Source organism: Camelus ferus, chromosome 4, assembly GCF_009834535.1.
Source record: "Camelus ferus isolate YT-003-E chromosome 4, BCGSAC_Cfer_1.0, whole genome shotgun sequence".
Taxonomy (NCBI): domain Eukaryota; kingdom Metazoa; phylum Chordata; class Mammalia; order Artiodactyla; family Camelidae; genus Camelus; species Camelus ferus.
Genome location: NC_045699.1, coordinates 18,701,543 through 18,727,536, shown reverse-complemented (window position 1 = coordinate 18,727,536; position 25,994 = coordinate 18,701,543). Strand labels below are relative to the sequence as shown.

At 44.3% G+C, this 25,994-nt stretch overlaps 1 protein-coding gene and 2 non-coding genes across 5 annotated transcripts in view; 1 reads left to right on the top strand and 2 right to left on the bottom strand.

Annotated features, from left to right (window-relative positions):
- SLC24A2 (solute carrier family 24 member 2) overlaps nt 1-25,994 on the bottom strand; it is a 224,075-nt gene that overhangs the window by 26,837 nt on the left and 171,244 nt on the right. For all 3 annotated transcript variants that reach the window (XM_032477615.1, XM_032477617.1, XM_032477616.1), the window contains 2 exons: nt 18,575-18,673; nt 15,567-15,685 (listed from right to left, as the gene is read on the bottom strand). In XM_032477615.1, the coding sequence (XP_032333506.1) occupies nt 15,567-15,685; nt 18,575-18,673 (218 nt within the window). The remainder of the gene's footprint in view (nt 1-15,566; nt 15,686-18,574; nt 18,674-25,994) is intronic.
- On the top strand, nt 7,723-7,792 carry TRNAS-AGA. The gene has a single exon. It is a non-coding gene; the product is annotated as a tRNA-Ser (tRNA).
- Nucleotides 21,785-21,856, bottom strand: TRNAA-CGC. The gene has a single exon. It is a non-coding gene; the product is annotated as a tRNA-Ala (tRNA).

The window sequence follows — 25,994 nt, the reverse complement described above, 5'->3', positions numbered from 1 at the left end:
TTTATTCCCTGCCCGCCGAAGTCAGCAGCTTCTGACGCCCCAGAGCTGGAAGGAACTTAAAGAAGGTGGATCTGGGCCTGGCAGGATGACCATCAGCCTGTAAGACGGGCCCTCTGAGCATCCAAAACAGCACTGCAGGCAGCATCCATCACTCCCTTCCCTGCTTGTTTCCAGATGAAACTGCCGCAGCAGGACCAAGCATCAGATCTAAAAATATCAAGAGGAACTTTTCCACGGATGCTTCCTTTTGAGACCACATAAATAACCTGCACAGTCTTCAAACAGCTCCTGCACCGCACCCCTACCCCCTGCCCCCGCCCCCGCCCCCGCGGCCCTGGCTTCCAGCACGTTGCACTATTTCAAGCGGCAGCAATGAATCCCACCAGCACCGCTCTTCCTAAGGCGGCGATAGGTGGGCCAGGCTCGGGCGAGCTGCTGTAGAGAAAGAGGGCTAGGGGCAAGGCTGGGTGTGAGGCCCAGCTCGCTGCAGTGCTATGTGTACTTACTTGTAACTTACGCCCTAGCACTGCCAAAAGGATTTGTAGTGGTTTACACCATCACCCCCATACTCTCTCCAGGAGTTCAAATTTTAAAAAGACAGTATTTTAAAAAAAAAAGTTATATTAAGCCATACTGAAAAAAGGTTCTTTTTCTTTGAGTGTCTGTTCTTGGCAGTGGGTGAAAGATTTTTAAGCAGCAAATATGAGGGAATTAAGAGGATTAGGTAACAAAGCAGAATGAGGAAGTGGGCGCAGTTTATTTTGGTTGTCTGGATTCTCATTAAATACCCTTCTTATGCTCGTCATCTCTTCGCTACACAGTGTGTCAGAAAAGAAGAAAGAACTAAAATCAATAGCTTATGTTTCTACCCTAGGAAACTGGAAAAAGAAGAGCAAGTTAACTCCAAAGTAAGCAGAAGAAAAGAAATAATAAAAATTAGAGCAGAAACCAACAAAGCTGAAAAGAGGAAGTCAACAGAGAAAAGTAACAAAACCAAAAGCTGTTTCCTCTGCTCCGCAGTTCACGAGGGTCCAGCCACTGCTTCTCAGACCCATCCCGAGGGCTCCCATCCCTGACAGAAGCATGGGCGTGCTGTCCCTGACCCTTCTTCTGAGCCACTTCCACCTCCTCCCAGAAGATGTAGCAGAGGCAGAGAGTATCACTCCCTATTGGGCTCACCAGCCTCCAGCATGTCAGCTGACTACAAAAATAGTCTCTGTGCAGTGGGACCAACAAGGATGAAGGAGAGAGGTGCATTTTAACTGTTCCCTCCCAGATAAGATCTTTCTCCCCCAATCCAAATAAATGATTTTCTTCCCCCGCTGACCTGGTAGATGCCTTAGAAACAGGAAGACCATGGGAGAGTTGAGACTTTGCATCATTCCTAATTAGAACCCTGTCTCACACAAGGTAAGTGGTTTTACTCAGGCAGAGGATTCCAGCACCTCCTTGAAGACCCGATAAGCTGATATGATGAGTTCATCAAGGCTCCTCCCAATTCTAGGGTCGACACTCCCCCCAAGTCTAGGTCCCCCACTGCCATCTGCAATCTAGTGACTTCTCTCTAAACTCCAGGCTAACCTTTTTCTGAGAAAAAACGAAAGCAACTCTTTATGACTCATATCATTTTAATGACACCAACAGATGGTGACATTTCATCAATAACCCTTCTGCTTATAACCTACGGATTAGCTCCTTTCTCCATCTGCCAAAGTCACCAGGCAGGCAGTGCCACTCGCAAATAGCAGAAAATAATTGTCTGTTTAGATGCATAAGCTCTAAACACACTACTGTCCAATGCAAACAATTAGCTATATTGTACGGCTTCCAGAAGCTACACTTGAGGTGGCTGTTGCTAGGGCAGAAATGGACAAGAAGAAGGGACTGTGTCTCAGTCTGTACAAATAGTGCTCTCCGTGGGGACTTCATGGCCTCTTGGGGATGAGTCTAGCTATAGAGAAGTACATAACTCTGTGATGGAGCCATGAGGTGCCTGGGGAGTGAGGCTGTCAGCATATTTTAAGGGGAAATTCTCTTTGTGTCTTTGCCAAGTTCAATCTCACTCTGGTTCAATGGGCGACAGCTTGCAAGCTAGTTAGAAAAGTGAAAAAAAATGTTGTTCCAAGTCTGAGGCCCGTGTTGCCTTTGCCCAAGCTGCTGGCATGCTCGCTTGTCCCAGCCCCAGGAGAGGCTGGGCATTGATTTTCCAACTTCTCCTGCAGTTGTCTCATCCTGGCTTTAACCTTGCCACAACCCACCCTTACCTCCTAAAGCTTCTGTAGAATGGCCACAAAAAACAAAACGATGCAAAATGATCCAGAAAAAATTCAAATGACTCATGATATAAGGGTTTAAAATAGTTTGATACCAGCTGGGGTCTCTGTTAGAAGCCCTAGAATTGTGTAAAACTGGGGCTGCCAAGGACTGCTTCAGAGCCTTGTAATCTCTGACGTGGAAAATCTGAGACTAAAACACACGACTCTAAGTTCCCACATAGTGATGTTCCTACTGTCAGGTCTTAAAGGAGTCAGTGCAGCCTGGTGGGAAGAATTGGTGGTGGAGAATCAGGAACCCTAGCTGCCCGTCTCTGCTCGAGCTGGGATTCCTTGGGTGGTGACCACCATCATCTGCAAGTGTGCACTGAGCACTTGTAGGTAGAAAGCATTGCCCTAATTTCTAGGACTCTTGATTTGTAGCAGACTTGAAAGGGGAGACCGAAAAAATGGCTCCAAAGAATTTATTCTTTATCCAGTTGTGGGGATGCTGGCAGAATATACAGCAAGAGATTCTGATTGTTCCCCAATACCTGTTCTGCCTGTTAAGGATAAAACTGTGTCCTCCCCAAACCCGTATGTTGAAACCCTAACCCCTAGGACCTTAGTTGTGACTGTATTTAGAGATAGCACCGTTAAAGATATGATTAAGTTAAAATAAAATGCATTTACTCTAAAACTCGGAGCTATGGTCAAGTTGGGGGAAGGTGAATATTTTAAGTGATCTGAACTCCTACTTAAAAAGAATGGTTCCTAATACATTTGTCATTGTTGCTGTTTCTACAATTTTTATCTGTAGATAAAAAAATCAGTTTATATCTCCACATCATTCAGCCACACAGATGCCCACACAGATGATCAAATGCGGCAAATCTCAGGGAGTGTGGGGCCTGCTATGAATCACCAACAGGCCCCCGCGGGGCTGAGAGCGGGAACAGACATCCATAAAAACATGTGCTGAGCCTGGGAAATGAGGTTAGGTGGCAGCATCAAAAATATTAAAACTGTCACCCTCAACAAAGTTTTCAAAAAGCCACTAAAGGAAAAAGTGAAGAATATGAAAACATACATACATACATTATGCTGTACACCAGAAAATTTACACACTGTAACTGACTATACTTCAATTAAAAAAAAAAGAAAGAAAACATGTGAAACATCTGGACTATGTGGGAGGCATTCATCTCTAGACCAGGGTTAGTAATTCTCCGGCAAGTGCAGGATGCATGGTACCTGGTAGAGACCAGGAGACCAGCAAATGTTAATTCTCTTCCCTTCTGCCATTAATCTCATCTCTGTGACTAACTAGCTGTGTGACCTCAGGCAAGTTGACGGAAATGCTAGAACAGCCAGAGAACACATAGCACACGGGACCAGCAAGGCATCTGGTCCTGGGGCACCTCATGCCCTTTTAGGCCCCAGCAGACCTTAAATACTTTGTCATTATGAAGCAGAGCTTCTTTGTTGCCTGGAACGTTTTAATGTGGGACCAGCTTCCTGTCCAAGAACTTGTCATTCATTTCATCACAAGGACACTGGTCGCTCATGGAAGATGAGCTGCGATCGCAGACCTCTAAAATTGTTTAGAACAGAAGCTTTAGGCTCCAAGAGATGGGGCCCTAGAATTTCACAGCTGGAAGGGCCCTGGGTCACTGAGCCCACCCCTTCCATGGAGAACCCTAAGATGAAGTGACATGCTGAAGGAAGGTCACAGTGCCAGGCTCATTTCACCACCAACTCGAGGCTCTTCCAAAATACCACACTGCCTCCCTTTCTCACTCCTAAAAGAACAGGTATGAATGTGCTTCATGTCCGATGACACCAGGCTTCCCAGCTCTTTGTAATGAATTCAACCTGCTAAAACGAAAATGCTAGCTACAGCAAACACTAAGCATGTAATTGACATAAATTTGTTTGGTTTTCTCAAGACAAGAACTAATTTTCAGTGGTTTGGATGGCCTACTTTCTTGCAAAAGCTGAGCAGAAATATCTGATTCTTAGGTGCATTCTTTCCTTTTCTCTGAGTCTGCTATGGATGGAATATCTGTGTCCCTCCAAAATTCATATGATGAAATTGTAACCCCCACGGTGACGGTATTAAGAGGTGGGGCCATCGGGAGGTGAAGAGGTCATGGTGGTGGAGCCCTGGTGATTGGGATTTACTGTGCTTATATATAAGTGGGATGCTAGCTCACTCCTCTGCCTCACACAGTGACAACATGTCCATCTGGGAACCAGGAAGCAGACCTGTCACCCGATATGCCACACTTCTCAGCCTCCAAAATTGTGAGAAATAAATTTCTGTTAATAAGCCACAGAGTCTATGATATTTTTGTTATAACATCCAGGGCAGCTTTGGAGGGGAACTGAAAGGCAGATGTGGGCATGTGCGGGGAGGAGGGGCCATTGTGATGCCCTCCTTCCTCCTGGCTCCTTCCTTGCTACCTCCATGGGGCCAGGTACACATTTAAAAATGGAATGTGGGTGCTAATAACATATCAATGAATGTCAGGACTTCATATACAAGTGAAAAAGAAAGACTTGTTCTTTAGCATCTTTGTCCAAGAAAGAAGTGCAGAAATTTTGCCCCGGTTTGCTGGAGCAGGAGATGACAACCAAGTACACCAACGGCCAAAATGCGGGCTTGAGATTTTATGTGCATTTCATTGCTTGATGTCACCCCTGATTCCCATAACTGTGGCTAATCCTGCACTGGCTACTTCTAAAATGAATATCTAGGGGACACTGTAGGCGATGGATTAAGTCCTTTACAATCATAAACTTCCCTGAGGCTAACTTTAGTAAGAAATGAAATAGGAGGCAGGTTATTTCCAGACTCTAGCATTCAGTGTTCAAAGGCCAGGAGACCCTCAGGGGAAGAAAATGCACAAAACAAAACAGCATCGTCTTTGAACAGGGACTATCGGCTTCTCCTCCCACCTCTGTCCTCTTTCATTATTGAAGTGTTAAAAGTACTCTCTTTGAGAAAGGTGGCATGTTTTACTTTTCCAATTAGGTTTCCTTGGGAACCAGTGAAGAGGTGTGTGTGCCTGTATGGTGCGTGCGTGGGAGGCTCCCAGGGAGAAACGAAGTCTTGAGAGTGCCTTACCTAATGAAGGGATTGTTGGAGAAGGGGTTCACAGACAAATAAGACCCACTTCTGCTCCAGGACGTTCTCGTCCAACATGACTGCTGTTACAAAATTAACTGAGGTAATCCACAAAAAGCACTTAGAACAGTGTTTGGCCCAGAGTAAACACTCAGTAAGGGTTAGTTATTGTTATTAATTTTAATAAATGTTTAGGAGAATAATTTCTTCAAAGACAGCCAGGAGAGAGAAGTTTGACCGGGTGAATTATGATACTTCCAAGAAATAAAATTCTGTAATTCAATTATTTGATGTGAAAGTGGAAACCACAATAATTGTGTCCTTCCATCCAGCCATTCATCCAATATTTACTGAGCATCCATTGACTGCAGTGATGTCAACAATCTAATTTACCTTCCTCTTTGGTAAGATGAATAAATAGAAGGCCTTTTGTAAATAAGATGAAAGGGAAAATTCCACAGCGCTAAGCAGAAAATGCTCTTTTATTTCAGTAGGTAGGCTCTAAGTAGAATTTCTCTCTGAAACAGCTTCCAAGCAGACTCATAATATTGTGACACCTTGATTCTGTGTTTTGCACAGAGCTAAAAACAATACTAGAGTTGGAGCTCTCAAAGGTAGAATTACTAAAAATGCACAGTCACACTTTAATACAGTGAAAGGTTCTGAAATCAACATCTATTTGGCAAGTAGAAGATGCCTCCCAAGAAACATTCCATGGAGCGCTTAACTACAAAGGGAATCTATTTAAAAAATGAGATTTTTAAAAAACATAATTATCCATACAGTCAGCAATATTAGTCTGTTTGGGCTGCCATAACAAAACACCATAGATTGGGTGGCTCCAGCAACAGAAATTTATTACAAACTCCCGTCGTAGATACCAACCGGCTCAGGGACAGTAACTGCTTTTCATCTCATCTCCATTTTTTTTTTTTTCCCTAAACTGGTTGGCCAATTAGTGGGGTCAAGATACCAGCAATCTTCATTATGTCTATTACAGAACTAGAACAGCATTCTTAAAATTGAGATATAGAAACGATCTACCCATAAAAATTTTCACTACTGGATTGCGGATCATTCTGGTCTTAGAGATCCAAAGCTGCATACTCAAAATCTCTAAGTGACACAAGGTAAAGTCAATTTTTGGGACCCCAGAGATATAGTTCAGGACTTGCCAAACAAGGTGTGTGTGAATCATTTTGAGAGCAAACTCAGAGTTCTGGGATGGGGCAGCTAAGGGATCTAAGGGCAACTTCATTTGCCATTTGCCTTTCCTCTTTGAAACAGGAATAAAAACAGAAGAGTCAGGAAGAAACACTGTTAGACCCAATGATAGAAAACCAGAGAGACATATTTAGAAAACTTCAGTTACTCAGTGCAAAGGTGACTCCTTACTGACTGTTATGGACAGAGGGTTTCTGTCCCTTCAAAATTCACATGCTGAAGCCCTAACCTTCAGCTTGGCTGTATATGGAGGTGGGGCCTCTAAGGAAGTAATTGAGGTTAAATGAGGTCATAAGCGTGCGCCCCTGATCCAACAGGATTAGTGCCCTTGTGACAAGAGACACCAGAGAACACTCTCCTACTCCTTCTCTCTCTCCATCCACCCACCCTTCCTTCTGTGCACATCAAGGAAAGGCTATGTGAGGACAAAGAGAGAAGACAGCCCTCTGCAAGCCAGGAAGATGGCCCTTGCCAGAAACTGAACAGGCAGAAATCTTGATCTTAGACTTCCAGCCTCCAGGACTGTAAGAAAATAAATTTCGGTTGTTTAAAGCCCCCAGTCTGTGATTTTTGGTTACGGCAGCTCATGCAGACTTATATACACCAGCCATATGGATATTTATCTTTTAAAAATATCTTACTTTTGAATCTTTTTTTGGCTTTGAAATAAATTGTGTTCACTTGCTATAATTTATTTTTAAATCACCTCTTTTTTTTTCACTCATACTTCATTGAGTCTTTGAGAAATCTCTTTATTTTTGTTCTCTGAGTTTCTCAATGTCTTTGCCCTTCTATTATTTACCGATATCCTTCATTCTCTTGACTCTGTTCTTATCTCTATGTTTCTATCACTTATCTCTTCCCAAGAGATAAGAGATAAAAAGAGGTCAGTCAAAAAGCATCTCTTTATGGAAGGCAGCACCATGTGAGACATTTGTATTGCCTTTCATGTGGACATCTTGAACCAACAGAGCTTACATACAGATTTTTAAAAAAGTGATTAATCTCTGCCCGCCTAGTGGTAGGAAATAATTCACTCCCCTTATAATACCATCTTATGGTTTGTTTTGCATATAGAAGGGAAAAAAACTAGCATCAATTTAGTATATTAAGGGGGGAGGTATAGCTCAGTGGTAGTGTGTGCTTAGAAAGCACAAGGTCCTGGGTTCAATCCCCAGTACCACCATTAAAATACATGAACAAACAAATAAATAAATAAACCTAATTACATCCCTCCCAAATAAATAAATAAATTAAACTGTACAAAAAATTAAAAAATAATATTAAAAAAGAATTTAGTACATTAAACACAAAGTAAGGTTTCACTCAGCAATGGCAATCTGAAAAAACTTCATCTGCTTCTACATGACTCTGAATTGAAACCAAGGTTTCAAAATGTTTTGCTGTGACTGGTGATGAAGCTATTGGGGCCTAAGTTTTCCAAGAAGCCAAGAAACCATTTCATTTTAATGTAAAATGGTATTTGGAGAGTCTGGTGAAATGCAATTACTTTCCTTCACTTTGCATTTTGCCCAAATAATTCTGAGGTACAACCTACAGACAAGACGGATTTCTCTCTGGATTGCTATGGCAAATTGGTTTTTGTATATTTTTCACGGGGTTCGTAAATCCTGCTGATACAAATCATAAAAGATTTGTCAACATAAAAGCTACAGGAGAATCGTAAGAAATAATTCAAAAGTCATTTTCATCATTTATCATCAATTGGATTACAGTTACTCATAGGAACAGTAATATTAATGTCAGTATTTTTTTCAGGGTGACAGTGGAGTTTTTTTTTATTAATGGTCAGCCCTTAATGTAGCTTATGTGAATAATTAATAGACATTCCCCAGACATCTTCAGAAGGCACAGTGACAAATGGTGTTATTAGCAGTGAGATTCTAAGTGAATATGTAATTCTTTGTTAACATTCTAACTTAGGCAGAAACTCAAGAGTCAGATCTACTTCAAGGTGTGTTCACAAGGCCTTTGAGTGCATCTTAAGTAGTTGGTAAATATTGTCCAGGTCATCAGATAAAGGAACCAGATCTCAACTTTTCCTTAAAAAACGAATGTATAGATTGAAAGAAATAAATGTTATCTCCTCCAGATAGAGGACTCATGCACTGAGGCCCAGTAGGTAAAACCCTGTAATTTTTGCTCTTTTCTATAGTTTGTATTGGCTTTTCTCTGCTACTAATGAGTTTCTTTTCTAAGGCAATCATAGATCTCACATGGCTTGGGCCTTGGAAACTCCAGTCTTTAGAAGAATCTTTGAATAGTCTTTCTCCTTCACAATTAGGCCTTGGCCTCTCTCCCCAGTGCTGCCCCTGGACTCTGGCTGTGTCAGAAAAAGAGACATGTCTCCACGTTCCACCAAAGCCTCCATTTCTTGAGTGCCAGAATAGAATCCTCTTACTATGTTTCACCAATGTTCCAAGACATTGGATAATCTCATTAACAGGGGAAATTTGGTCCTTAGCTCCTTTTAAACTTTCTACATTGTGGACCCGGCTATTATACTGAAATCACTTAGAAGAGATACTTGCTCTTTGAATAATAGGGGAGTTTGAGGTTCGAAAACCCTCTGTTAAACCTTATTGCTGCTAAGAAAGTAAACATTTGCTAAGTTAAAGGTAATATTTTAGGAAGAAAGACATCATGTGGATTCTAGGTACCATCTGCTTGGGTAATCTTGGAAATCCCTATCAGGTTTTTGACCAACGTTTATTATGAAGCCTCCCGACAAAGCTCTGAAATCACAGATATAACTTTGAACAGCAAGAATCCAAAACAAACTGCTGCCTTTGATAACCATGCTCTTTTACTACCCTCAGAGATCCACATTTAATAGTAGAGAGATATCTTTGTGCATTTTATTTTATTTTTTAGAGAAATCTAAGATCACAATCACTTCACCTTTTCCTACTTATCCTTTACTTAGTCACATAATGTCCAAACATTTTTATCAGCACTACGAGGCTTTATGAGAGCAGATCTTAAAAACAGCACTGTGTTTAGGTGAAGACTAGTGCTACATGGGGGAGAAATAGGTCACGGCTGAAACCCCAAAGGGAGAAAGGAAGGACTTAATATAGTAAGATGATATTTAAGTTGTAAACCGAGAAAGGAAGAAAAAAAGTGCATTTTATACTCTGTCTATCATCCATCTGTATGTGTATGTTTGTGTGTATAAATCAGTCAATCAGTCAATCCTTTTCTCCTAGGAACATACTTATTTTAAATAAATCTGGTGCATCTGGGCAACTTTGAACCAAAGCAGGGACAATTTGAATTTCCCTAAGGACAAAGAGAAGTCTTAGAGGTGAAATGAAATAAAAGCTGCAAATAAAAAGAGCCAGCATTATAATACATGAAAAAAGTTAGATTTTCATATTTCAGAGTCTAAGAAATTTGCAAGGCACTTTCCCCTCTGCCCTGTGACTGTGAGCATGGATTTGAAGCATGTGGATGTGTCGTGCCTGGAGGACGAGGACACAGCAAGGCGGGCAGCTTTCTGGCACAAGCTGGCCACGTGCAGTCACTTGGCTGTTGTCTAGACTGGCGAAATTAAACCTTAAGAAAATGCTGGGTTCTGGGTGGGAGATAATATTTCTTTGAATTATCTTTCAAACCTGGATAAATTCCTAACATTGAAAATTGGGAAGGTCGGTCAGTTCTCAGTGACAGCTCAAGTCAGTTCTATTAGGATCGACAGCACTGTGTCAGCAGTCATTGGGAGAAGGTGATTAGCACTCAGACATCTGAAGAGTCAAATTATTTCTTCGTTCAGAATATACAAATGAAGCAAAAAAACAAAAAACAAAAAAAAAACTGTAAAGGGGCTTCCTCTGCGCCAGAGACTATTTTTAAAATGTTCTTCATCGCCAGTGTAAAGTCTGGACAGACAGAAGCTCTCAGAAATGAGGTGTTATTTCATTTGTAAATAGGGTTTTGAAAACAGCAGGTTAATTACAAGAGGCAGGTTAAACTCTTGGAGAGTATCATGCGGTGAGCGTGTGGTGCGTGGGGCTCACCACTTCCATTAATAAAAGTCAGGGTGCACACCTCATTCGCCATGCAGCTTGATAAAAATACAACTGGGAAAGAAAGAAAACTAACACAACGAAAAGGCACTGAATCCTTTCTGTGAAACTGTGCTTTTAGTGGCTTGAGCATTCCGATTTCACACCTTTTTCCCTGACTCTGGAATCACAGCCCAGGTTTTCCCTGTTAAGCTGTCTTTCCAGCCTGGAAACGTCAGCATGACCCACAACAGTTTTGTTGTTGTTGTTGTTGTTGTTGTTGTTCTCCATGACCAATTTATTACCAAATGGTCTCAATTCTGCCTCAGAAACAGCTCTCACATCCAGCCATTGTCATCCACACCACAGACAATACTTGGTCTGAGGTCTTGTCATCTGGGCTATTTAATAGTAATTTTAAAAAAGGTTTTACTAAGTACTGCTTATAATAGCAAACACTTATGTAGTGCTTACTCTGTGCCAAGAGCTGTTCTACGAGTATTCTAGTCTCACAAAAATGCTATGAAATGGGTTATTATTTCTGCTTCACAGAGAAGGAAAATGAGAACAGAGAGGTTAAGGAACTTGTCCAAAGTCACACAGCTGGTAAGTCACAGACCTGGGGTTTGAACTCATGTGGTCTGTCTTCAGAGACTCTGCTCTTAAATGACTAATGCATACCACTTCTGTTTTAATTTAACCATTATTATTTTTAGTTGCTGTATTTCTTTTTGGAATAGGTAATACAGTTAATTGGTTCAAAATTCAAAAGCTACAGAAGGCTACACTGAAAGATCCATGCAGAAGGCTACCTCCACCACGGTTCCCTAGCACAGACCCCTATTCTGCAGTCAGCATGACCAGTTTCTTCAATAGCATCACAAGTAAAGGCTTATATGGTATTCGGTTATTCCCCTCCTTTTTTCCCCTCTCTTACATGAATAGAGTATACTGGATGCAATTTGGCATGTTGCCTTTTCCACTTAACAACATATATTGAAGATCATTCCATATAAGTGCATGAAAAGCTTCCTCATTATTTTTCTTTCCTTCTTTTTTTTTTTGGGAAAGACTGCAGATGGTCTAAACTAGGGGTGGGCAAACTTTTCCTGTAAAGGGCCAGATAGTAAATATTTTAGGATTTGTGGTCCTTATGGTCTCTGTTACATATGCTGCTGCTTTTTTCTTTTTAAACCTTCAAGAATATAAAAACATTCTTGTCTCATGGGTCGTACAAAAACAGACTGCAGGGCTGGATTTGGCCACAGAATCAGTTTGCTGATCCTTGAACCAAATAGGCTCTTGCCTCACTGCTCTGCATCCTGGGCTCCCTACTCCCAGAAGGGGGAAGTCCAGACAGCTTGATGGTGCTTACAATGCCCGTCATGATTCCTCCCCTTCCTATCTGTCTACTGCACTAGTCCATGCCACCATCAGCTGTGCCTCAGCTCCCACAGTGACCTCTTTGCTCCACTACTGCTACACAACCTCTTGCCATAAATCCAATCTCTACACTCAGCCCCAGGGATCTTTTACAAGTGCAAATTACATTTGGGAACATCCAATAGCTTGTTGCTGTCCTAGAAGGAAGTCTACTTCCTTCTCATGGTCTACAAGGCAGGCCATTTCTGCTTGGCACTCCTGTCCCACATCACCTCCTCCCTCCATCACTCCACTCTCCAGCCACATCGACTTTTCTGTTCCTCAAACAAGGTGAGCTCACTTCTTTCTCTGTGGGTGTGTTCCTTTGGCCTGAGCATTCTTAAATTTCAGCCCCAGTTCAAACATCACTTCCTTAGTGAAGCTTTCCCTTGCTTCCCAACTTTAAGGGGCCCCTCTATTCGTCCTCCATTGTGTCACCAGGCTTCATTTTCTTCATGGCCCTATTCCCTTGTATAATCATATCTTGGTCTGTATTTGCAGGCTCTCTTCTCTGCTGGAATGGGTGGGCATCTCCAGTGCCCAGCACATTGCCTGACACATATTAGATGAACACGGAAAATTTTTTGATTGAACAGTGGGAGATTTTCAGCCCAGTTTGTTTTCCTAGTGGATCTCTCCTCACTCCTCACCTTGCATTTCAGTCTCTAATTCCCCTGCCTTTCTCACCAATCACTGAACATGAGTTTCCCTCTTAAGGTTTTATGCCTTTGAACATGGGGTCATCTCGGTCATCAACTCCTTCTCTGAGCGACAAACTCCTACTCACCCATCAATACCCAGCTTGAACATTACATCATCTTCGAAGCTTTTACACTTTCCCTTGCCAGGGTCAAGTTCTTTCTCTGGTAGTCTCCCAGAGCACTTTGTACAGACCTCCCTGACCACATTACTCACCTACCACAGGTGCTTATTTATTTACTTATTTTATCCTGAATCCTCTCAAACATTTTATATGTACATATTTTGTATATGTATTTCATTTTCATTTTACTACAATGAGCATTTTACCCACAGGGAAGGGACACCTTGGATGCTGTTTATATAGTAGGTATGGGACATGTTAATATAAATAGCAGCATTCAGCTCTATGCTAAGTGCTTTATGCACATTATCTCTTGAACTCTCCTAATATCCCTAATGAGGCGGATACTGTTATTATCTGTACTTTACAGATGCAAAAACTAAAGTGAGATTGGGTGGATCTGGAATTCACGGCCAGGCTATCCTGCAGGCAGCTGCAGGGGTGGGGATGGGGGTTCTTTGAAGGGCTGTGTGCCCTTGAGCTCTCAGTGTATCAGGGTGGTGCACAAATCTGTCCTGTTTCCCTGCGTGAGACCCGGGGGCACAGTTCTGCTCAGAGGGGGTCAGTAGAGACTCTCACTCCGCCGCAGCAAGGCGCTCCGGCGTGGGGGCACAGATGTCCCTCTCCCAGCCAGATGGGAGAGGCACAATGACGAGGCTGCCCTCGGAGCACCTGTGACCACGCCATCCCCAAGGGCAGCCAGATGTCCTTGGGGCCTGCCTCCCGCTGCCACATGCTGCTTATCCATGTGGACATAAGCCACTCTGCCAGCTCACCCCCAACCTAATGTGAAGGGACCATGGGACTCTGGGCAGCAGGGCAAGAGCCTGGAAGGTAGAGGAGACAAGGGCAGAAGGAGCTGCTGTTTCTTTATTCTTTCCTTTAGTTATTTTTTTCTGGCTTTCCTGAGGTATAATTGACAAATAAAAATTATATCCATTTAAAGTGTACAATGTGATGGTTTGATACACGTATACCTTGTGAAAAGCAGAGCAAAGGAAACAATCAACAAGATGAAAAGGTAACCTATGAAATGGGAGAAAATATCTGCAAATCGTGTACCTGATAAGGAGTTAATATCCAAAATATGTAAGGAACTCATACAACTCAACAGCAAACAACAAATAACCTGATTAAAAACTGAGCAAAGGACCTGAACAGATATTTTTTCAAAGAAGATGTCTAAATGGCCAACAGGTATCTGAAAAGGTGCTTGATAGTCCTTATCCTTTCCTTTAAAAGAAGAAACTTTGCTTGCACATTTCTCCAGGGAATAAAGGCAATAGGCAACACTTAGCATGTGTTTTTCTAAGGCGTGCAGACCCTCTCTGTGCAGTGTATCCCGGTGAAAAGGAGAAGAGAGTGCTGGGAGGGAACATCCTGTCTAGAGAAGAGGATCACAAACTTTAGGGTAGTGCTACTCAAAATGTGATCCTCGGACCAGCAGCATCAGAATCATCTGGGAGCAAACTCTGGGTGTCACTCCAGACCTGACAAATCAACCTGAATTTTAACATGATCCCCCAGGAAATTCATAAGCACGTTTAAGTTTGAGAAACACTGACTCAGGGTGCCTGATTAAAATGCAGGTTTGGGGCTCTGTGCCTTCCAAGTCTGATTCACTTGATGAGGTTGAGATCCAGAAATCTAACAATCACCACCTACTTTTCAGTTCTGCCTCCTTTTTTGAGCAACTGTGGTCCAAAGGCAGTGCTGCATTGTAGAAACAGTACAGAGACTGTATGTTGACAGTCCTGAGATCAAATCTCAGCTCTACCACCTACAAACTGGGTAATCTTGATTAACTACTTCATCTCGTTAAGTTTTAGCTTCCTCACTATAAAATGGAGATACTAAATGCCTATACCTTCAGTTCACATTCTGACTTTAGTACAAATGCTGTGAGACTGTTAGCAAGTGACTTAACCTCTCTGAGTTTTAAAGGTGAGAATATCTGCAAAGTGTCCGGCATCAAATCTGTGGCACATGGTACATGTAAATGTTCAGTATTTTTATAACCATTAGATCAAACAGCTTTTGAATGGTTGTACCACTGAATGGTGGATTGGACCAGAGAGGACTGATTAAAAATTTCAACTGCAGAGACCATGGAAGGCCAAAGGGGGCTAACTGAGGTGTGATGGCTGTGGTTTCTCTGTTCCTTAACCTTGGCCTGAAAGACTGCAGTAGCGATTAAACTTTATTGTCTATTAAGAAGCACTTGCTGAAAAAGAATATATATAAATGTATGTATGTCTGAATCACTTTGCTGTACACCTGAAACTAACACAACATGGTAAATCAACTACACTTCGATAATAAAAAATGAACTACCTGGGAAGTGAGTTAAAATGCTGATTCCTGGGTGCTGTTTCTCAGAGATTCTGCTTCATCAGGTCTGGGATGCGGCCTGGGAAACCTGCATTTTTATCCCCAAGGGCTTTGATGCATAAGTCTTCCAATCTCACTCTGAGAAACAGCGGCTAGAGCAGATGTGCACTTATTCAATAGATGAAGGGCTTGACGCATGCGGCCAGGACTGGGAAATACACACAAGGACAAATGACTCCACTTGGTGCCTGTCCAGCTGGGAACTGGGGCCTCTGAGGAGAACAGAGGGTCTCTGCTGCTGTGCTAGGATTTCAACAAGCACGGAGGCCTGGAAGAGCGATAGAAAAAAGCCATACCTGGGCTTCCGCAGCTTCGATGCTGTGGGAGAGATTTCCATTTTGAACAGGTTCCGAAGCATCGCTGGATGGTGTCATTTCCACTTCTGTGCTGGTGCTGTTTGGGAGCTCGATTTTTTCTGTGACATAATTAAGACACACACACAAAGAAAGCAAATGGAGTCAGTGGGGTAAGCGCCACGTCGAAAAGAACATCCTAAAATGGTGGGCCCGGAGGGGAAGACAGTGGTCTGGGTGGGGTGATAAAGCCAGGGCTAAGGTTGCACCAAACAGCAAAGGATTTTCCCCTTCTCCCCCATGCCTTTCAGTGTACTCAGCCCTCCTCCTCCTTTACGAGCTCTCTGGTATCCCCTCTGGCCTGATGTCTGATCTCCTGTGCCCTATCAGCTCCCAGGGGCTGCATTCTCTAGACGAGGCAAACGGACCAACTAGCCATTCAAGAACATGAGCACAGACACTTTTAAACCAAAACCATACCCAATGTACACACTATTGTTTATACCCAGGACCACATCCCTCAGGTATTTTTTATAGAAGGATCTTTTCTTTTGTAATATGTTTTAGAGAGAATATTTATTAGCGAGGGCTTCAGGAGACGTGTGTCCTACACTCTGCTCTGCCAACATCGGGCTGTCACCTTGGGCAGGTCCCCTCCTTCCTCTGGTTTTCAGGAACCTTATCTATGAGATGAGAGGATTCAACTGGTTGACTTCCAAGGCCCATTGCTTCCAGCTCTCATTCCCTTAGGCTCAGTGAGTGGATGACTCTGCCAGTGTGCAGGTGTTGTGGGGAGGCCAGGCTTTGGAACCCCACCTACTTGAAAGGTCTGGAGAATGCTAGTTAGAACATCCTACACCCGGGCATCCTACTGCAGGCAAGGCCGAGGCGGGGGGTGGGGCAGTGATGAACAAGTGATGGAGGAAAAATTGGTATCATTCCTGAATGAGAGGAGACGTTTGGCAAGTGACTTGGGTAATGGCTGAGCACTGGGACTTGGATACTGAGCATCTCAGACAGGCCTGGGTTCACACTCTGACTCTAGTACAAATGCTGTGAGACTGTTAGCAAGTGACTTAATCTCTCTGAAATTCAGCTTCCTCATCTGTAAAATTGAGGTGATGACAAAAGTATCACCACCTCTCCTGCAACTAACAACGTGATCAAAGATACGCCAGCAAAGATGACAAAAGAAAATGCATATAAAGCTCCCAGCACAGTGCCTGGTACAGAGCAAGCGAACAAGAAGCATAAACTATTCTGATCCTCATTACAGCACCTGCCTTGCACTAGAAGATTTTTTTCCAGGACGCAGAGGAACACCTACAGGTGATCAGTGATCAGGCACCATTGAGGTCTGCCATGAGTTCAGTGAGAGGGAAACAAACAGGGTTCCCAGGCTGTGCTGGGTGATTCTTGACTTTCAGGAGGCAATGAAGACGTTCAGCATCAGGACTGCCAGGAGAATCGGAATGCTCATCACTGTCGGATACAGGCAGTGTAAGGCCGCTCATAGAGTATTAGAGTATTTTTTTTTTCCCTAGCAACTTCAGAAAAACTAAACATTTCTATGTAAAATCTCACTGGCAAAGAATTTGAGAGTCATATAAAAATTGCTGGGTTTGAAGGAGACAAACTGCAGAAGTCCCAGGGAAATGTTTATGTTTACTTATGTATTTAGTTGTGGAATACAGAGGCATAAATATATTTCAGCATGAACAGCCACTGAAACTGAAACTTCTTTTATCTTTCCATGTGTTTAGTAGTGATGATGTTATCTCTTTGATGGTCTGCTGTGTGAGGCTATGCCTGTTTTTCCTAGGATGCCTATTCAGTTATTTAAACTAAAAAGTATTAAATACCTTGGGAAGTACTAAAATTGTGTTTGGGGTGTCTAGTGGCTGAAGTGATACAACTTTTGGGTCAGCCTTCAATGGCCAAACTTGACCCCAGTGGCACGGGATGCTGGGTGTCAAAGCGGAGTTAAGATACCCAAGAACAGACATGAACAGATGAGAAGCCACCTCCCAGGCATGACGGTTAACATGTCAGCTTATTTCCTTCAAGTTTTTCTTTTCATACCCAATAGAATCTTGACTGTTTCTTGGCCAAAGATTTTCCCTGAGCTAGAAGTCAGGACAACAGGATAGGCAGAAACTCTTCTAAGGAATGTCATGTATTTTGAGTGCAACACTGTTGAATTTTGTCTGCAGATAATTTTAGTTTCTTGGGGAATAGCAGAGTGTATAACATAGATTCCAGATTAGGTTAAATTTAGTTTGAATTTAGAATTAGAGCTACATTAGAGTCGCAGGCTGGAGAGGAGGAACATCATGTTCCAAGTTAAAATAAGATGCCTGAATGTCACGATCTGGTCATACAGGAACTCAGAAAAAGTCAGCCAAAAGAAACCCGGGCAAGTGCTGCTGAATTCTTAAGAAAGGGAGGCAGTGTCATCTTACAGGGGCCCTGCCACTCAGTTCAGGAGCGACCAAGTGAACAATGTGGTCACTTAGTGGGAGTGCCGTAGGCATTGACATAGGTATAAAATCTGCTTACCAGGCAAGACATTCAGAAGGGACACTCTCACCTTTCGTTAAGCATTAAATAATAGGTCTGTGTGTCTTCTTGTGCAATTGTGGGATTGTGTGCAATTCCTGAAACTAAAGAGATTTTCTACTCTTTGGTGGAGGTGCTTGGTGGAGCTGGTGTAATTTTGTTTATTTAAAATTATTTATTTACTTAAATATTTTTATTTATTGATTTTATATGATTCCTCATAGAGTCACATCACTCTTTTTAAAGTTCCCCGAGCGTAGGCGACATTGTGCCTGTTCATGCCCTGTATCTACCAGGGGAAGTGGGTCTCTTCCTGACACCTGGGCTTCCCGGGTGCTGAGCTGCAGGGATCTGTGTCTGCACCGAGTCCAGTCCCCACGCTGGGTCCTGCCTTTCTGCCCCTCTCCACGCACCCCAGGAAAGGCACAGGATGGACATCTCCCTGGACTCACCCAAGTGATTGGCAGCCCCATTCTGCCTCTCGTTCTCATCCACCTGGCATTTTTTCTTTGCGATCTTGTGGAGAATTGAAGCCTTTTCTCTGAACCTCCCTGAAGTAAGAGAAAGTAATGGAAAGGAGACAAGGTGAGGAGGAAGATAAAGAGAGAGGCAAACGGCAAAGCGCTGGGTCAGCAGGTGCGTGGCTCCCTTCGTGATGGTGCCCTAGAGCAGTGACCACTCCTTTCTGCCCAACCCTAATGCCCCACAACCTGCATAAAGGGTACCTTCTTACCTTGTGGATTCTTCAGCCCAATTCTCTATTTGAGAATCTCAAGCTGCCGGACGATAGACGAAAGGTTTAACTTGGACCTCTTCCCTCCCTCCCAAATGCTTACAAACAATGAAAGCACAAATCGTCACCAAAACTCCCTCTCCTGCTGAAGATTCAAAAACAGGTCTCGAGAAACAGAACTGCTCTGGAGGCAGAGCCATTTCTCTGGAATTACATGCTCATCCCAGAACTGGCTTTTGACCATGGAAAGCCAAACCTAGGGATCCTTTGACCTGACTTTGGTTTTCAAACATTCATCTCAACACTGCGGTTTCTAAAGGAGTCAGGAGCATGCATCACGGCTTTTTGAATTAGCTGAGTCAGCTGCAATTAAAGCATCAAGGAGGCAAGTTGGGGATTTAGCGCAAAGGATGATCAAATGAGCACAGCAAGTAATGTCTACTGGTGATGAGACGCCTCAGGGAAAGGTGCTGGAAAAAAATACCATTTTCAAAGTAATCATTTTAAACAGCTGTCCCGCGGATACAATGCTTCATTTCTTTTCCATTACTGACATAATTAATGGGTAAATGCATGCAACAAGCACAGAAAAAAAAAAAAGCATGCAAAAGTGTAGAGATTAGGGAAATACAGCACATTTTTCTTCCTCTTTTAATTCTTGATTCCCACCCCTGCACCGCGGTAACATTCAAGGCACAAAGGAGCCTCATTTGAAACTGACTGATTATTGCCTAGATTTCAGATATGATGAATCCCTGAAAATATCACAACTCCTACAATTTTCCCACCAGGCATTTGTTGTTGGCTGGGTTCTGTAGCAGCATTTAGCAGGGGAACTCATTCTACTTTTCTGGTTAGATCAAAACCAAACCAAATTAAACCTCACAATGTTTCTCTTGGAAAGTCTATTCTCCTAGAATGGGACATGGCAGGTTGGCATCCCCACTCCACCTGTCCGGTGGATGGAAATCCTGGGGAATGGTCATAGTGGTGATTTGTGTAACCGGCTGGGAAAGACAGAGCTGTAGACTAGGGCAGGACCAGTTGACTTTAATGGTGAAGGTGATGTGGGACACAGCTCCCTTCTGCTCACAAGCCCCATTAGCCATAAATCTAGATGCCTGTTCCCACAAAGACAGCTTCTAGGATGTAAGTACCTTAGTCTACGTAATGGATGTGCACTGTTAGGTACACTCTCCAAGGAAGCAGGAAGAGAAATGCTACATGGAGAAAAATAGATCAGTTTGGTAGCTTGGGCTTCATAAGGGATGAGAAAGAAGGACAAGGTGAAGGCCATGAGGTCCATCCTGAGGGATGTGAGGGTCAGCATTAGGCTCACCATGCGCGGAGGGATTTTGAGTTTGGCTGTTTCTATTTAATCTCCAAAGAAAACTCTGGGAAGAAAAAGGGAGAGGAAAGAAGTCTGGGGACTAGGAGAAGTTGGAGGTAAAAGGAAAGAAAAAGGAGAAAAAGAGGGAATTCAAGGACAGAGGAGGTAGGCAGGGAGCTGAGATTGCCTGGGGGTTGCCCAGGCAGTGTGGATACAAGACCCTTCCCTGGCTGTCAAATCTAGTCTGATTTGGAAACTGGACAGGCAGGTGATGAAGAGCAGTTCTCAGCATTCTGCAGCCTTAAGCCTAAAGAGGGGTACTTCCCGTGGAAGGCGACCCTAAGAAGTCCTCAAATCATCAGCTGAAAAGCCCAGAAGAGGAAAAAGGGGGTCTGAAACTTTATAGATGATGCGTCTACTAATGAAACCATTCTGTGGACTCAGGGTCAGTCTTTGAACTTAGGACATTCTGCAGCTCTATGAAACAAAGATGATCAATAACTGCTATTTAAAAATTATATATAAAATAATAATAGAGCAAGAAAGCATTTAGGAAGGAAACCAAAAAGCCTGGGAAGATCAACACTGAACTAACCCAATCCAAGTAATGCCCCAAAGTCATGAATCACAGCAGAGAAAATATTTGACAGAAACCAGTTAATCACACATTGTTTGTGGTTCCAACGATCTTTTCAGAGCTCAGGTGAATGCCAGAGAGAAATGATAACAAAAGGGACCCCAAGCATGGAAGGGTCTGGCCACTAGCTCTGCCATCTTTCAGAACAGTGTTGGCCACTATCACTCATGGGCTGGTTTCCCCAAGTTCTCTATAGGAGGGATGGGAGGACAGGGTAGGAAATGATTCCAGAATTGGGTTTTTGTAGGTTTTCAAATGTGTTCACAAGCCAGTGAGGGTCATGCCTTCTCCCACTGCAGCAGCACCTCAGACTTTCTGTGCTATTGACAGGTGGCAGGCATTAACCTTACTTGTTTTCTCTGGGGTCCAGCCCTCGGGCAACAAGCTGATGAGGCTGCCTGGGGAACAGCTCTCCTCCATCCATTGCTTCAACTTCTTTAACACAACTTTTTTCTGATGTGTGGGACCTGGCAACCATTCTGCCTTGGAAGTGCTGACATGGGCTGCTCCACAGCCTAAAAGCCTCTTCCCTTTTAGAGATTAGTTTCCAGAAAAGCAGCAGTTGAAGGCCCCCCTTCAGAACTGAGCACTCAGGTGAATGCCTTGAGGGCGGTGGGAAGAGCCTAGCCGGCAAGGCATGCTCATTCCAGCCCAACGGACACCCTGGGGAAAAGCTGTGAGGGTGAGGCTAACGGGACTAGACTGAGCACAGAACGTGCGATTCCCAAAGGGACCCTCTGTGCTTGCGGGTAGGGAGGCCTGGAATCTTCAGGAACTGTTCAGCCTGAAGCCACAAGCTGCGAGGGCACCATGCAGGGTGTGTGTGTGTGTGTTGGGGACAGCACAGCATTGTGGTTAAATGGTTGTGATTTCGAGGCAGCAAGGTCTGGGCTCTCACTGGCTCCGCTGGGCGAGAGTCAGCCAATTCCTGAATACTTCTTTGTTTTGTCTCTGTTTTTTAATGGAGGTACTAGGGATTGAACCCAGGACCTTGTGCATGCGAAGCATGCGCTCTACCACTGAGCTATACCCTCCCCCCAGTTCCTGAATATTTCTGAGCTTCAGTTTTCCCATCTGTTAAATAGGAATTCTAATGACATTGACTCCTGAGTTAAATGCAAGGCTTATGTGAGAAAGTGTGTGTGAAGGACTTACCACAACACCTGGCATCCAGAGACCTCTGTAAATAAGAGGAAAAAAATACCAAACCAACACACACCCAGGGGCTAGGGTGACATGGCTCTGAGTTGCTTTGGAAGGCTCACTGGCGTCTTGCCTTCTCTCCCTCCACACAGGGAGGACTGGGGAATCAGCTGCTCCTGGCCCAACAGTGTAAGCATCCTGGGGCCTTGCTGGACTGGTGTTTAGTTCTCAGTGAGTCCTCCAAAGTCAGTTCCAAAACCGATTAGGAGAAAGGACACTTTTTATCTTCCTGAAACTGAGGAGGTCAAGGTGAGGTGGCCCCCTGTGTTTTAAAGGCTGATGCCTTGGCCATCTTAGTAGGGAGGACAGTGATCGGCTCTCTCCCACCACCGGTGAGGACAGGGCACAGGGAAGGGGCACGGCGGCCGCACCGGGACTCGGGCTAGCTCAAGACTTCCTGACGCACGAGGGCTTTACCTCCTCTGTGTCTCAGGTTCAGAATTTTAAAATGGGGACAATGAATAGAACACTCAGCTCCTGTAGTTGTTAGAAGACCTAATGGGTTGATACACATTTGGATGGTCTCTGACGTACAGTAAATGCTCTGGTCTTGTTCCTCGGACAGGGTTGGTATTATTATGAAAGTGAAAGACAGAACCTCTATCCCCAAATTACTGAAAATGAAAAGCTTGATATTTAAAATAGAAGGAAGGCTTAGAAGCCCTGGTGCAAGAGACCTTGGCAGTAAAGGCATTGCTTCCATAGACTATTTTAGGCACGGATTCCACGTTGGCATAAAGGTTGGCATGGACAGAGCTAAGAAACAACTGTAGCTTTGTGCCTGAGGATAAAGAAGCCATTTTTGAGTGCTTTTCAAGGTGAGCGAAGGGGTGAATTTTAACATGTTTTAAGGCAACCTTAAAAAATATCCTCTGTTGCGGTGTGAATCCTTGAAGTGTATTTTTATATAGCAACAGATATTTGTATACTTAAAATCTCAGAAATAGCACACTTTGCTCAAATCGTGAGGCACCTACGTCAAAACCTAGTACACAATTTTAACATAGTTCAGCTTGGTCTGAAATTTGCTAAAGAATGCCAGCTGAGTGTCCTCAGGGGAGTGTGTGTGGCGGGGGTGGTAGGAAAGTGGGGGAGGAAAAGATCAAAGCAGAAGGGCCGATTGCGAAGAACAACTTTTGGAAAAACAACCAGGAATCACAATCCTCAACCAGTCCCTCCGCCATAAAACAGAAGCTCTAAGCTGCATCGCAAAATAACCTTCGGAGGTCCTGTTTACTCAAAGGAAATGCGTTCTGCTGCTAATTAATTAAAACAGCCCCTGGAAATTCCTTCACACCTTTCCCACCACATAGTCGGCAGCGCCGCACAGGAACCCTTTGGGTGGGTGATCAGATTAGCTCCCTGGAACGTTCTGAGCACCAGTGACCCAGAAGGGACGGGGCCAAAGAGTAACACAGATGTAAAGGGAGCGGCCACACATACCTGAGCAATCAGACCTCGGTTTCGGAGAAGAAACGAAAAGATGAAACAGAAGGGAACACATGAAAATTGTGTTTTTGAAACTATTTTTGTGTTTTCAGTTCTGCCTTTCCAGTCTCTGTCTTTGAAGTTCATGGCTTGGCAGGTAGCTTAAAAAGCAAAAGTGCACCTGAACTTTCCTTCTGTTTATCCCTTGTCTTTTTTCCTGCATGCGGAGACTCCAGTCAGGCAGACAGGGCATCCTCAATCTGAGAAGACACGTCACGGGATTTCTGCGGCAAATGGCAAACGCTGACCTTGGGGTCATCGAGTGTTCCTCTCTTTCTCCCACACCCCACATATTATCCATCGGCAAATCTGGGGTTTCTACTGATAGAGACCGAATGGTCAGGGCAAGGCAGGCAGGGGAAAGAGGAATTCAAAACAAGGGACTCAAAAGACCTTGAAGACCAGTAACCCTCTCCCCATTTCTTCTCACGGGCAAATAGGGGGTTTCCAGCAATAAGCGAGCTTGCACAGTTGTGAACTGGAAAATTCCATCCCTGGGGATATAAAAAGCCCTTACAGCCACCTGCAGATGCAGCTCCTCTGCTGACCCCAGAGGTCCTGTCCCTCTGTGCTGTCTCTTCTACTAATAAAAACTTGCCGTGTGCCGTGACTGGAGTCTCCTGTGAATTCTTTCACTGAGGACCACGGGTCATTCACCCCTTACCCGCAACACCCACTTTCAAAGTATTTCAGAATCTGACCATCCCCACTCCCACCCCTCAAGCAGAGCAATAATTCTGCTGCCCTCCCAGCTAGTCTCCCCTTCCACCTTTACCTCTTTGTCCCCCAGGCTGGTCTCACTCCAGGGTCCTTAGTGATCAGGCAATCAGATCACGCCACTCACTTCTCTGCAAAATCCTGCCGTGGCTCCTTAGGTCAAAGGGAAAGTCAACGTCTTCCCAATGACCTGGGAGGTTCTGTCCAGTGAAGCTCACCTCCACCACCTTGCCTTGTCCCCTCCCGCTCTCCTAACTTACCCTGCTCCAGCCACGCTGGCCTCCTTGCTGTTCCGGAAAACACTGTGCACTGTCCCAGCTCAGGGCCGTGGCATTTGCTGGTCCCTTTACCTGCAATGTGCTTCCACCAGAGACCCAGGGGGTTCACTCTCTCAGCTCCTTCAAGGACTTGTTCAAATATCATCTTCTCACCCAGGCTTCTCTGAGCAGCCTATTTGAATTGCAGTTTCTCTTTCCAGCATTTCCCAAGCCCAGCTTGCCTTCTGTAAAGCACTTTCACCACCTAATTTACTAAATCGTTATTGCCATTGACTATGTGCTGCTTCCCCACTAGCAGCCAAGCTCCACGAGGGTAGGGATCTTCCTCGCTTTTGTTCATGCTGGTTCGCCAGGGCCCTGGGGGGCTCAACCAATCCTTGTGTTGGTGGTTTCCAGGCAACTTGATGAGGTTCTCACATACTTCTTGTTGGCTAATGACCCAAAGTAACTCCTTTCAGGTCCACCTGAGCGCATGGCCCCGGGGGGGCTGAGGGTCCTTGGGTAGAGCCCCAGGAACTGTCTGAAGGAAACGGACCGGAGAACACGGGGTGGACCAGGCGTTCATGCTCCAGAGGTGGGAGACTCATCAGTCGTCCCCCTTGCGCACCTACCTCCCCGGCGGACAAGGTGAGCACCGGGAGGAGCCTGTGTGATGCAGGAGGAGGCCTGGTGAGCCCAGCAGAGAGCAGAGCGGGGAAAGCTGGGCTTTGGCTTCTCCTTCTGGATGGAGACACCCCTCATTTGTTAAGGTCTCATGGAAGGCCAGAGCTGAAGCCTTCTCTACCAATATCCACACCCTCCTCTCCAAGAGGAAATCCACCATTCTCATGACACAGTACCCGGCACAGCCCTTGTTTCAGTTTGCTGCCCGCGTGTCTGCTTTCCCCACCAGGAGGCAGGCTTCCCAGGGGCAGGGCCCTTCTCCCCGCCATCTCTGGATCTTTGTATCCATCAACAAGTGTCGGCATAGTGCCTGGCACCTCAATGCGCTCCCTGAGTTACAGTGCAGCTCTCCCGGTATTAGCTCCCCTGGGAAGTCTGAGCTTTCCTGCCAGGTCAGTACAGGTCACAGACAATCTTCCACTCTGCAAATATTAATTGAGCCTGTGCTATGAACCAGACAGCATTTGGTAATAAGATCGATGCAGCTGGTGCCCTTGTAGTTCACAGCCTGGAGCCAGAGAGAGACAAGAAACAAGGACTTACGATTCAGGCTCTGATGGTGGGAGCCTTCTTGGGAAAGTATGGAAACAGGATAGTGTAAGTTCCCAGATACAACTCACTACCTAGCAGCTGAAGGGCATAAACTCCCCTTCCAACTACAAACTTCTCTCAGGGCACCTTATTCACCTAACAGGATCTGGCCTGATCTTTATTCTTAAAAGCAAAATATTAAAAATAATAATCTCATCCTGCACAAAACACCAAGAACATAGTTTATTTATTTATTCTTAAGTCTATTCTTGAAGTACAGCCTCTGAATTTC